The sequence below is a fragment of the Lynx canadensis genome, chromosome E1 (genome assembly GCF_007474595.2).
Source record: "Lynx canadensis isolate LIC74 chromosome E1, mLynCan4.pri.v2, whole genome shotgun sequence".
Taxonomy (NCBI): domain Eukaryota; kingdom Metazoa; phylum Chordata; class Mammalia; order Carnivora; family Felidae; genus Lynx; species Lynx canadensis.
This window is the reverse complement of record NC_044316.2, coordinates 55,333,404-55,345,987: the sequence shown is the minus strand read 5'-3', so window position 1 is coordinate 55,345,987 and position 12,584 is coordinate 55,333,404. Positions and strand designations below refer to the sequence as shown.

At 59.9% G+C, this 12,584-nt stretch overlaps 1 protein-coding gene across 1 annotated transcript; it reads left to right on the top strand.

Moving 5' to 3' along the window:
* Positions 1–212: 212 nt before the first annotated feature.
* Positions 213–5,128, top strand: FOXJ1 (forkhead box J1). The gene is made up of 3 exons (XM_030296836.1): positions 213–329; positions 863–1,533; positions 3,333–5,128. The coding sequence occupies exons 2-3, from the start codon at positions 1,036–1,038 to the stop codon at positions 4,086–4,088; spliced, it is 1,254 nt and encodes a 417-aa protein (XP_030152696.1). The 5' UTR covers positions 213–329; positions 863–1,035; the 3' UTR covers positions 4,089–5,128.
* Positions 5,129–12,584: the final 7,456 nt, after the last annotated feature.

Genomic DNA, 12,584 nt, shown 5'->3' with positions numbered 1-12,584 from the left:
GCGGGAGAGGGCGGCAGAAGGAGGGAGTTCGAGGAGAGTTACCGCCAGAGAGAGTGGCTAGAGCCCGCGATCTCCTTAGAAACGCACTGGCCAATAGCAGCAGCGGAAGCTGTTTATGGGGGCGGAGCGTCGCCATGGCAGCAGAAGAAGCCTTTGCAGCGGCTACTTAATGCCGGTCCGGGGGCCACTAGCGCTCAGAGAGGCGCCGTCGGGCGGGGGGGCGACAAGGGGCGCTGGCGGGGCACTCGAGCTGGGTACAGAGAGCCGCGGGGGGGTGGGAGGAACTTCTTCCAGAACCTTCCTTTGGCCCGGGCTGCGCTCTGAGCCAGGTAAGGGACTGAGACGGCTGCTGGCCGCGGGAAGGGAGGGTGTCTGTACCAGCCCGCTCTCCCATCCGTCCTCGAGTGAATTGGTGGACCCGGGAATGACATCTGAGTTTGGGGGACACTTACTTCTCGCCCCCCTGTAATTCCTATCCTGTTTCCTTCCTTCCCCGTTACCCCCCATCCTAATATCTCTTTTCAAAAATCAGACGACTTCCGCGTCTCTGGCCTCTGCCCTCCTGGGCTCCCTCGCCCCGTTTCCATTTGTTGTGAGAGGGTTGATCTCCCGCTCTGGGGGAGAAGGTGATAGCCTCGGATACCCAGTAAAGAAAGTCTCCTCTAAAACCTCGGAGAGGAAAAGAGTGAGATGGACACAGCGGGGGGTCGGACCCCAGGGCACTGGTTCTGTTTCCCAGACCTCGGCCAGCAAAGATCCTCCCCAGCAGCGGGGACGATTTTAGAGGAGCCTCCCCCTCCTCGCACACACTCTCCCCTCGAGGGTGGGGAAAGTGCTCAGCTCCCGCCGTGGTCCTTCGCAGGAACCACACTGGTCTTCCGAGGAGGCGACCCCCTGGTCGCGGGATGGAAGCGCGCGTCCGGGAGGCCCTGTAACTGGAGCCGCGGGAGTCAGCGGGCCGGAGAGCGCGGCGGGCTACCCCCGGCTCAGCTCAGCCGTGGATGTTGACCGCCCCCTCGGAGGGTCCCCGCAGACATGGCGGAGAGCTGGCTACGCCTCTCGGGTGCAGGGGCGGCGGAGGAGGCGGGGCCGGAGGGCGGCCTGGAGGAGCCCGACGCCCTGGACGACAGCCTGACCAGCCTGCAGTGGCTGCAGGAATTCTCCATTCTCAACGCCAAGGCCCCCGCCCTGCCGCCGGGGGGCACCGACCCCCACGGCTATCACCAGGTGCCAGGCTCGGTCGCGCCGGGGTCGCCCCTGGCGGCCGATCCCGCCTGCCTGGGGCAGCCGCACACTCCGGGTAAGCCCACGTCGTCATGCACGTCGCGGAGCGCTCCCCCGGGGCTGCAGGCCCCGCCCCCCGACGACGTGGACTACGCCACCAACCCGAGTGTGAAGCCGCCCTACTCTTACGCCACGCTCATCTGCATGGCCATGCAGGCCAGCAAGGCCACCAAGATCACCCTGTCGGCCATCTACAAGTGGATCACGGACAACTTCTGCTACTTCCGCCACGCTGATCCCACCTGGCAGGTAGGGGAGGTGCAGGTGGCGGCCGCTCCCTCCCCACTCACCTCCTTTCTCCCCACGCGGGGCGGACTGACTGGACTTAGGTCCCAGGTCCGCACGCCGAGTAGGCTCGCTGTGCAGGCAGGGCCCCAAGGGAGGAAGGCCGTCGAGGAAGGACCTCAAGGGAGCCCAGTGCTTGGAACTGCCCCTCCCTTTGACTTCAGAGAGAGAGGAGGGAGGAGGTTGAAAGGGCTTTAGAAAGGATGCAGACCCCAAAATTCATGGGGAAAGCACCTGTCGCTCATCCAGTAGACCCAGCCCAAAGACCAGGGCCAGATTATGCGCGGACATGGTCCTCTAAGAGAGGATGATGGACTAAGGGACACATTTTTGTCCCAAGTCCTAGAATTCCTAGACACCGCCCTGCCCAAGGACAGTCTGTCAAGGCCCAACTCAGAATGGGATGCTGGAGCATGGCCCCTGCCAGGCTCTGCATTCTGTCTTGTTGCAGTTGGCCAGTGGAGGTGGGCTGGGGGTGGGGGGACATGGCATGTGAAGGCCAGCTGTGTCCCCCTGGAGGGACTGTGGGGCCTTCCTAAAGTAACGTTGCTGCCCCAGCCCCTCACCCAACTCCTCCTCAGTTTCCTGCCTCCTGTCCTCCCCCTCTTCTCAGTCAACCTCCCCGGGGGGACAATTACCTGGGCCAGGTGCTTTCCACAGGGGCTCTCCCTGCCGCACTCACTGGCTTCATGTTCCAAGTCTCCGGAACCTGGCACAGAGCAGCCAAGGGGCCCGAGCCTCCATGTAAACATCCCAGCCTTACTGGGGGGCCGCTACCCACCCACCTGCTCTGCCTTCTGGGCCCTAAACCCCTGTCCCCTGGCGTGGTTTGGACAAGACTGTGCACCTAGGAATGAACAAGGCAGAGTGGTGATTTGAGGCCAAGCAGATATGAGCCTTCCACTTTAGATCAGGGTCTAGTTGGAGAGAGAGGCCCCAGAACGCCCAGACTCTTCCCTGGGGCACCCACCGGGAGCAGGCTGCAGAATCCCAGTCCCAGGCCATTCCACACTTGCTGGGGCCCTGACTGGGGCAAGTGTCATTTGTACCCTCGATGAGAAAGCAGAGACCGCCCCCCCTTCTCTCCTCCCCCAAGCCCGTGAAGCTTAGACCTCGGGACTTGGGTGTCGGGAATGAGTGCTGTGCTCCAGGCTGGGTAATAATCAACTGAGGCCTCATAGCCTGCGGGGGGGGGGGGGGGCGGGGGGCGGAGCGGGGAGGGCAGGCCAGCAGGGGCTCAACAAACAGGGCAAGGCATCAGATCCCCCCCACTTCATCCCTACACACGCTCAGAGCACACACCCTCACACCCTCCACAGCCCAGCACTCCCCACCCCCACCTTTCAACCCACCCACTCTTCACAAACAGGGCCCGCCAAGCCCAGGCCCAGGCCCGGGCCCAGGCGGAGTGAGATGGCCGTCCAGGCCCTGGGGGAGCTGAAGCCTTTGGCCAGAGACCGCAAGCGGTGGGGTAAGGGAGGGAGGGCAGGCCGGGGTGGCCCTGAGAGCCACCCTGCGGCTCAGGGCTCGGATGACTGAGCAGGCGGATATCCCGGCAACAGGGAACAAAAGCCCCCCGGCCGCACTCCTGGCCGCCGGTGCCCTGTGGCCTGTGTCCCAGAGCCACCGGTCAGAGCGCTGTGTCCGTCCCTCCTCCCCTGCGGGCAGGAGCACGAGTCGCCCCCCCCCCCCCCATCGCCGGCCCTTCCGGCTCACCCAGCCGACCTCTTTCTCTCGTCTCCCCCTCCCTTCCCCGTGCCCAGAATTCCATCCGCCACAACCTGTCCCTGAACAAGTGCTTCATCAAAGTGCCTCGGGAGAAGGACGAGCCCGGCAAGGGGGGCTTCTGGCGCATCGACCCCCAGTACGCCGAGCGGCTGCTGAGCGGGGCCTTCAAGAAGCGGCGGCTGCCCCCGGTCCACATCCACCCGGCCTTCGCCCGCCAGGCCTCGCAGGAGCCCGGCGCCGCCCCGTGGGCCGGGCCGCTGACCGTGAACACCGAGGCCCAGCAGCTGCTGCGGGAGTTTGAGGAGGCCACCGGGGAGGCGGGCGAGGGCAGGCTGGGGCACAAGCGCAAGCAGCCGCTGCCCAAGCGGGTGGCCAAGGTCCCGCGGGCCCCCAGCACCCTGCTGCTGACCCAGGAGGAGCAGGGCGAGCTGGAGCCCCTCAAAGGCAACTTTGACTGGGAGGCCATCTTCGAGGCCGGCGCTCTGGGCGGCGAGCTGGGCACCCTGGAGGCCCTGGAGCTGAGCCCGCCGCTGAGCCCCGCCTCGCACGGGGACGTGGACCTCACCGTCCACGGCCGCCACATCGACTGCCCCGCGACCTGGGGGCCTCCGGTGGAGCGGGCGGCCGACAGCCTGGATTTCGACGAGACTTTCCTGGCCACGTCCTTCCTGCAGCACCCCTGGGACGAGAGCGGCAGTGGCTGCCTGCCCCCGGAGCCCCTCTTCGAGGCCGGGGACGCCACCCTGGCCGCCGACCTGCAAGACTGGGCCAGCGTGGGCGCCTTCTTGTAAGAGGCCAGGCCCCACCCCCAGCTCCGGACAGTGCCCGAGTCAGGGCCCAGAGTGCACCCCCCCACCCACCCACCCACCCGGCACAGGCCCACGGACACCCTACCGCCCCGGGCAGGGGCTGGGCCAGGTCTCCCGAGGCTGGCCCCACGAGGCCCTGCGGCCCCCAGCCCGGGCTGCCTTCAGATTCCAGCCCAGGAGGCTGAGAGCCGAGGCCCAGGACCAGAACTGCTGCCTCCCCGGCCCCCCGGCCGCACACACAGTGTTTCATTGATCCTCCTCTTTCCTGCCCCAGGGACGGGCTCCGGCCCCGCACAGTGGGGGCTGCACGTGGAGGGGCGCTGGCCCGAGCTGGGGAGCGACAGTACAGGGCCCGCCCCTGGGTGCCTCAGCTACGACACCTCTCCCTCCTCTCCCCGCTGTCCTCCCCGGGTCTCTATCCAGAGAAAGATCCCAGGTACAACAGATGCTAATTAGGTGACAGCAAATTAACCCCCTGGAGGCCCCTCCGGGCAAAGCCTTCCCCCTGGGCCTGGGGAAGGAGGGGGGAGGGGACAGAAGGCAGAGACAGAATGAGGTCGGGGAGCCTGGTGGGCGAGGAGGTTTTCTAAGGCCTCTGGGGTCTTTGCCTGGCCCCATCCCTAGAGGTGGGGGCAAAGAGTGTAAATCCCTAATCTTTGAGGCAGAGAGCAGTGGGGGAGTTGGGGTTCTGGGGGTTGGGGGCAGGGGCAGCTGAGCTGCAGTGGGGAGGGGACAGACAGACTAATGTAGTGAGTGTAGCTGTAGCTGAGGCTTAACTGGGAGGGATGGAGCTTGCTAGAACCTCTGGGACCAGGAATGGTTGGGGGGGGGTGGGGGGGACGGATCGCCCGCATCCCTGCCCGCGCTTGCTGAGGGGGGGAGTGTCCCGCTCTCCCCTGAGCCCCTCAGTCTGCTTCCCACATCCACCCTCCTGCCCCGTGGGGCAACCTAACCTTTTTCATGGAAAGTTATTTACAATAAAACATTTTTAAAAATAAAATTTTTAAAAATCTGAAGATGGACCTGCTTGCAACTTTAGGAGAAGGCAAGGGCCAGTTTGGGAGGAGGGGATTGGCTGGGAGGAAGATGTGGGGGCGCTGAGGCCTCCAGAGTGCCCCTTGATGAACTCTCCGTGACCTCTGTGTACCCTGGGAGGAAGGGGCTGAGAAGCAGTCCTCAGGGGTCCCCTCCAGCCTGGGCCTCAGCACCTCCGTCTGCACAATGGGGAGAATTGCACCCATAGTCCCCGGGGAAAGGGCGACAAAGGAGACGCAGCCCCCTCCCTGGCCCTGGGGACTCACAAGGGCCAAGCATGCCCAGGGACACGCTCACATGTCCCTGACCGCGAGGGCCTGCCTGGGCTCGCCGGCCTGAGTCTGCGGTCCTGGCCTGGGCCTGTCTCCAGCATCACCCTCCCTGGGTCCTCTCCTGGAGGGCCAGGGTGTGAGGCCAGAGGGCCCCAGCGCGGCGTGTGCTCACCCAGCCAGGCGCCTTCCCTCCCTCCCGGGCCCAACGCGGGCTGGAGGAGGAAAAGGCCACCAGGGGGGTCCCCCACGAGGGACCAGCCTACCGGAGTCCTAATGGGGAAACTGAGGCACGGGAAACGTGTGTTTGGGTGACGCACAGCGGCACCTTTCAGTCCCTCCCCCCAGCTTTGTCTGGAGCCCACCTCTCCACCCAGCCCCCTCCCACACCCGAGGCACAAACGAGCACTGTCTCGCACAACCCTGCCCAGCCTCCACAGACCCCTTTCTCCCGAAGCCCCTTTCTTTCCCTTCTCTCCAGTCTGGCTCTAGGCCAACCTGGCATTCCCTGTGCTAACTTGCGGCTTTCACTTGCTAATTATTCCAAATATTTCGGGAGGGCGCACACACTGTTGGGCCAGGGGGTTGGGGCCTTCCTGAGCCCAGAAGCCAGCCCACCCCGGCCCCACAGCAGGCTGAGGCGGCTGCCTCCACTGAGACTCCCTTCACCCCTCCCTCTCTCTCCCCACCACCCCCACCAGCCTTCCTAGCCACGGTCCCCAGTAGAGGGGAACAAGGGGGCCCCAGCCTTCCCATTGACCCCCAGGATCAGCCTCCAGTCCTGGCCAAAAGGGAGTACACTCAGGATTGACAGGTGGGGTCGGACCAAGGCATCAGCGATTTTAAGGGTCTCCAGATGTTTCCAATAGAGGGGCTGGGCCGCTGAGCTTCACAAACTCTCCCCCGGGGCAACAGGCTGTGGGGAGAGCCCGATCCATCCCTGCTCTGGCCCTTGGCTGGGTGGGTTTTTAACCATGTTCATTTACCTCCTATTTATATATAAATTCAATGCAATCCCAATCTAAATAGATTTCGCGCCATGTGCCAGTAAGTTACAGACATGATGCCCTGTCAGCACTGAATACTTTAGCGTGTATTTCCTTAGAACAAGCACGCTCCCATGGAGGCCTAGCGCCGCGCCCACGGCCAGGAAACCAGCGCTCACGGGTGATCCCTCGAACCGCAGACTCTATTCAGATTTGCAGATTGCCCCCCTGCCAGGCTCACACGTTGCACTGCGTGGTTCTCTCTCTTTCGGGCTGTGTGGCTTGGCGCCCTTGACTCAAGCTCTCCCAGCAGGCTCCTTATCTCCTCTGATCCCCACCTTTGAGGTGAGAAGCCCCTGAACCACTTCGTGCCCGACTGTGGGGACAGCGCCTTCCCGAAGCAGGGAGCCAGCGTTCGGTCTCCAGAGGCACCACCTTCCCCTGCTCTCCTTCCCCCATGGGTCCCCCAGCCAGGAATGTGATGGGGAGGGGGCAGGCAGGAGCTCAGACCTTGGGGGCCCTCCCGTCCCGGCTCCAGCACATCCTGTGCCACAGGACAGCCCCCACCCCCACCCCCTCCAGTGACTCTCTAGTGTCTGGAAGGTCCCGGGATTCCGGAGCACCTTGCAGTCCTGGAGCAAACGGGCCAGGCCCCCTGCAGAGCTGAGGGCAGGACTGTCTATGCCACCCCCATCCGCTCTCCGGGGACCCACACCTGCGGAAGGAAGACAGCCGGAGGGCTGGAAGGTAGGGAGGGGAGAGAGGGCTGGGGGAGAGGCGGTCATGAGTCAGGCGCACTTCCATCCCAGGCTGAGGCCCAAAGGTAAACAGGTGTATTTGGACTCCTGGCAGGGGGCAGTGGGCTGGCCCGCGAGGCAGGCCCGGGCCTGTCGGGGGTGGGGATGTGGCGGGGAGGCCTGCATTAACAATGGGGTGGCAGAGTGGCCCCAGGTCCTGCTGACACGGTCTTGTGTGATGAGGAGGAAAATACAGGTGACAAGGAAGGGGAGGACCCTGGGGAAGGGCCCGGGGCTGTGTGAGGCCACCCATGCTGGGGGTGCCCTGAACAGTGCGAGCCAGAGACAGGCGAGGAGCCCCTGGGGGTGAGGGGGTCACCTTCCTCTGGAGGCACACGTGTCTGTCCCCGTCTGTGGCTCCCAGGTGGGACAGGTCAGAGCCGCTCCGATGGGAGTGCTGGGGCCTGGACTTTCCCTGAGTGTCCAGAGCAGGCAGGGCCCAGCTGGAGGGCACTGTCCCCCAGAAGCCAACCAGCCTGAGTGGCAGGGCAGGGAGAGGAAGGTGCACAGTAACCAGGGGGAGTGACGGGGCCCAAGGTCTCACTGCTGCCCCCACCCCCAGCCCAGCCCCGTCACCCTAAGGCTGTCGTGAAGCCAGGGCGGCAGCTTGGGGCTGAGCGCCAGACCCTCTTTCCCTTGGAAGGAAGGAGGCGGAGCTCTGGGGAAAGTCAGAGCTCCAGGAAGTGGGGAGGGCAGGCAGTGTGCCTACCCACCCGCCCAGCCTCCCCCCCACAGTCTCCCCCAGGTATGGGGGGGAGGGGCAGGGGGAGGGGAGCTCCCACCTACTGTTTGCGCAGGGAGCGGAGCTGAGGCCCAGAGGCTGCCCAGTCTCCTTTGCCCGCGGCCAAGCCACCGCCGCTCTGTGCTCTGTCCGTGGGCCTATTCCCACCCCCAGTCCCCCTGCCCCCCTTCATGCCTCACTGGGGCACTAAGCCCCTCCTCACCCCACAAGGCATCCCTCGTCCCTCTAACTTGCTTACCGTGAACCGTGGCCCTGTGTTGGCAGGGCAGGCAAGGGGGGTGTGGAGTGGGACCCAGGCCCTGCCTCCGCTTTCAGCCTCAGAACCCACACGTCTGGACCCCTCTGGGCAGATAACCTGTCTTGCTCATTCCTACATTTGCAGGATCAAGGACCGTGCCCAACTTCTCAAGTACTGAGTGAATGTACTGGCAAGGCAGATGGATAAAAGGTAGAAAAACACGCCAGGAGCCTGGGCGAAAATATTCACTGCAGACAACGCCCACCTAGGGGTTCTCCGGTGGCTGGGGGTGAAGAGGCTCCTGAGGCCCCCAGGGTACAGAGATAGCAGGGGGAGAGCCCTCAGGCCGGGGGGGATCTTTGAGAAAAGCCCCATGCCACCCTCTTCTGGACGCAAGGAAGAGGCTCCTTTGTTGAGCCTGTGGGTGGGGACGGGGTGGGAAAAGAGGTGGGGCCCTGAAGGCCGGCCGAAGCTGAGCGGGGTGTGTGGCCGCTGTGAGCCAGGTGAGGGAGAGGGGACCCTGGTAGGAGGAAGGAGCAGGAGGCAGAAGAGGCCCTGGCTTCCTCCTTCTCTTCCGCTCAGCCCCTCCCCCACCGGGGGCCCAGGTCCCGGGAGTGAGAATCACAGGAAGCCCAGAGACCGGGCTGGTGTGGACATCCTGGCATTCAGGGCTCCCCCACACCTGTTATTACCCCCATCTAAACCCGCGTGGCGGGCAAACGGACCTCTTGCCTGATCGTGCCCCAGCTACAAGGTCACCAGGACAGAGCAGTGCCCAGCTCAGCTGTCCCAGCTGTCCCGGTGCACCTGGACGGGGTCCCGGGGCCGCTGAGCCCGACACCCCTGGAGCCCGGGAGCCCCCAGAGCCTGGTGTTTGGTTAAAGATTAACCTTGGCCTGGCGGGAACTGCCCGGGCAGCTGGGCAGGGGCAGGCACTGTCCCACAAGGCCAGGCAAAGTCAGGACCACCAGTTCAAGGTCAGTTTTGGAGAGAAGGGGTGGGGTGTCGGGGGTGTGAGAGGGTGGACCTCACAGAGGGCCAGGACTCAACCCCCATCCACGTTCCCTGGGTCTCTCTAGACTCCCTACTTCCCGTGTGGGTTTTATTGACAGCGAGGGACCTCGAGAGTCTCCCAGCCCAGGAAGGAATCCGAATCAACTAGGTCTGACCCCCTCCACATAGAAAGAAGTGGGTCATTAAGGGAGGTCAGTCCCCACCCCTCAAAGTCTCCTCAAAGACTCCGCCCCTCCCGGCCTAGGGAGCTCTTGTCTGAAGGAAGATTTCGGGAGAAAATCAGATGGGGGAGGAGAGGGAAGGAAGGGGGAAAATGTTCCATGTGGCACGGACATTGAGCGGACTCAGGGCCCTCTTTTTGCAGAGGAGAAAACTGACTTCTGCGTTCTCATCCCTGACTCTGGAGTTGACTGGCCCTGTGACCTTGGGGAGCCAAGCGTGGGGTGGGGGGGGGTGTTTAGAACCAGGCTGATACTGCAAGTGTCAGTGGCCATTGTGTCCCTTCCCCCACGCTTCCTCCCCAAACTGATTGTCTCCCTAACTCTTTCTGACCCACTGATTTGGGGACCAGGGTGGCCTTGTTGCCGTGACCTCTGATTTCACTCCGAGAGGCAGGCAGAGTCGTTTTCTCAGGACCCCAGTCATCTGTTTCAGGATGGGAATTCTATTCTCAGAGCTTTGCTCACAGGGTATGGTTCCTTTTCTGAGAGGGCGCTCCTGAAACCCTCCTTCCTTACCCAGAAGCCTCTCAAGCACCCCTCACCTGTGCCATGGGCACCTCAAAGTCTCCATACCCCCCCGCCTGAGTCCCCACCTTCCCTGAAAGGCTTCCTTCCTGCCACATTCCCCACTCTGGGAACGATGGCACCAAGCCCACCTCCCCTCTCACTGGAACTCCTGGTGTGGCCATTTCATTCCAGCATGTTCTCCAACTAATAGCCAGTGGATCTTTCTTTTTTTCTTTTTATATAAGTTTTAATTTTTTACCATAATGATACATCTGCTTCTATTAAAAAATCAGTTTTATACATTTTTTTAAAGATTTTATTTTTAAGTCATTTCCACACCCAACACGGAGCTTGAACTCACATCCCCAAGATCAAAAGCCACATGCTCTATGGACTGAGCCAGTCAGGCACCCCTTTAAAAAGCCAGTTTTAAAAAGAGTTATTTACAGAGTGGGGCCCCTGGGTGGCTCAGTCGGTCGGGCGTCTGACTTCGGCAGGTCGTGATCTCACGGCTCATGAGTTCAAGCCCTGCACTGGGCTCTGAGGTGATGGCGTGGAACCTGCTAGGGATTCTCTCTCTCACCCTCTCTCTGTCCCTCCCCGTTTGCACTCTGTCTCGCTCTCTCTCAAAAATAAACATTAAAAAATATTTTTTAAAAAGAGAAGAGTTATAGAGCATGCAACTCCTGATCTCAGGGTTGTGAGTTCAAGCTTCACATTGGGGCATGGAGCCAATACTTAAAAAAAATTTTTTTTAATTAAAAAAAAGATTTGGGGGGCACTTGGGTGGCTCAGTCAGTTAGTATCTAACTCTTGATTTCAACTCAGGTTAAGAACGCAGGGTTGTAGGATCAAACCCTGTGTCAGGCTCTGCACTGAGTGTGGAGTCTACTTAAGATTCTCTGTCTTGGGGGGCGCCTGGGTGGCGCAGTCGGTTAAGCGTCCGACTTCAGCCAGGTCACGATTTCGCGGTCCCTGAGTTCAAGCCCCGCGTCAGGCTCTGGGCTGACGGCTCGGAGCCTGGAGCCTGTTTCTGATTCTGTGTCTCCCTCTCTCTCTGCCCCTCCCCCCGTTCATGCTCTGTCTCTCTCTGTCCCAAAAAAAAAAAAAAAAAAAAAAAGATTCTCTGTCTTGGGGTGCCTGGGTGGCTCAGCCGGTTAAGCGTCTGACATCAGCTCAGGTCATGATCTCACAGTTCATGAGTTCAAGCCCCGCACCAGGCCGGAGCTGGCTTCAGATCTTCTGTCTCCCTCTCTCTCTCTGCCCCTCCCTACACTCTCTCTCTCTCTTTCTCTCTCTCTCACACACACAAATACATTTAAAAAATAAAATAAGATAATTTTAAAAAAGGATTCTCTCTTTGTTAAAAAAAGATTTGGATATGTCAATTATATCACAATAAAATTGAAAAAAAAAACTGACTTATTATGTAAAAACAACAGGGGCTCCCGGGTGGCTCAGTCCGTGAAGCATCTGACTCTTGATCTCAGCTCAGGTCTTGATCTCAGGGTGGTGAGTTCAAGCCCCACGCAGGGGGCACAGAGCATTGAAGCCTATAGACATACATACATACATACATACATACATACATACAAAGAAATCTCCTGCCCTTCAAGCAAATCCCCAGAAGTAACCGTGACCGCTTTTAATCCTTCCGGTTGTTCAGAATACGCCTTGCCATCTTTCTAATTAATACTTCCAGCACCGGATTTTCAGCTTATCTAGACATTATGTACTGGCTTCTTATGTAGCTCATCTCCATTCGCCCACGTGGTCAGGTGTGGGGTTAAGCAGCCAGAGATCACGTGATGTTACAAAGTCCCTCACCCTGCTCCCTGCTGAGCCAAGAGTGTGCTCTGAGTAAGTCCTTTTCATGTAGGATGTAGGTGGTCCTAAGTGCCTCATTTCTCGTCAGTTACTTAGTTGTCTGTTCCCTTATGGCTAAATCTTCAACAAACGTTCCAGAAGGTCTTACAAATCCTTATCAATACTATTCTCTTCTCTGTTAACACCTTTTTTTTTTTTAACGTTTATTTATTTTTGAGACAGAGAGAGACAGAGCACGAACGGGGGAGGGTCAGAGAGAGAGAGGGAGACACAGAATCGGAAGCAGGCTCCAGGCTCCGAGCCGTCAGCACAGAGCCCGACGCGGGGCTTGAACTCACGGACTGCGAGATCGTGACCTGAGTCGAAGTCCGACACTCAACCGACTGAGCCACCCAGGCGCCCCTGTTAACACCTTTTTAAAAATGGATTAATTTACTTTAAGTACACTCCACAGCTAGCGGTGGTGGTGGGGGGGGACTTGAACTCACGACCCTGAGGTTAGGAGTCGGATGGCCAACCAAATGAGCCAGTCAAGTGCCCTTTTGTTCCATTTTTTAAAAAGATTTTATCTTTAAGTAATCTCCACACCCAACATGGGGCTCAAACTCACAACCCCGAGATCAAGAGTGACACACTCTTTCGACTGAGCCTCTTTCAACTGAGCCTGTCAGGCGCTCCTGTGAATACTTTATTTATTTATTTATTTATTTATTTATTTATTTATTTATTTATTTATTATTTAAATCTAAGTTAACATCTAGTGTAATAATGGTTCTGTGCATTCCTTTTTTAAATTTTTATACTTATTTCTTTTACATGTTATTTATTTTTGATAGACAGAA

Coding starts and splice junctions, on each gene's coding strand:
- FOXJ1 (XM_030296836.1), top strand. CDS start 1,036: ATGGCGGAGAGCTGGCTACGCCTCTCGGGTGCAGGGGCGGCGGAGGAG. Junction 1,534..3,332: donor ACGCTGATCCCACCTGGCAG/GTAGGGGAGGTG, acceptor CCCCGTGCCCAG/AATTCCATCCGCCACAACCT.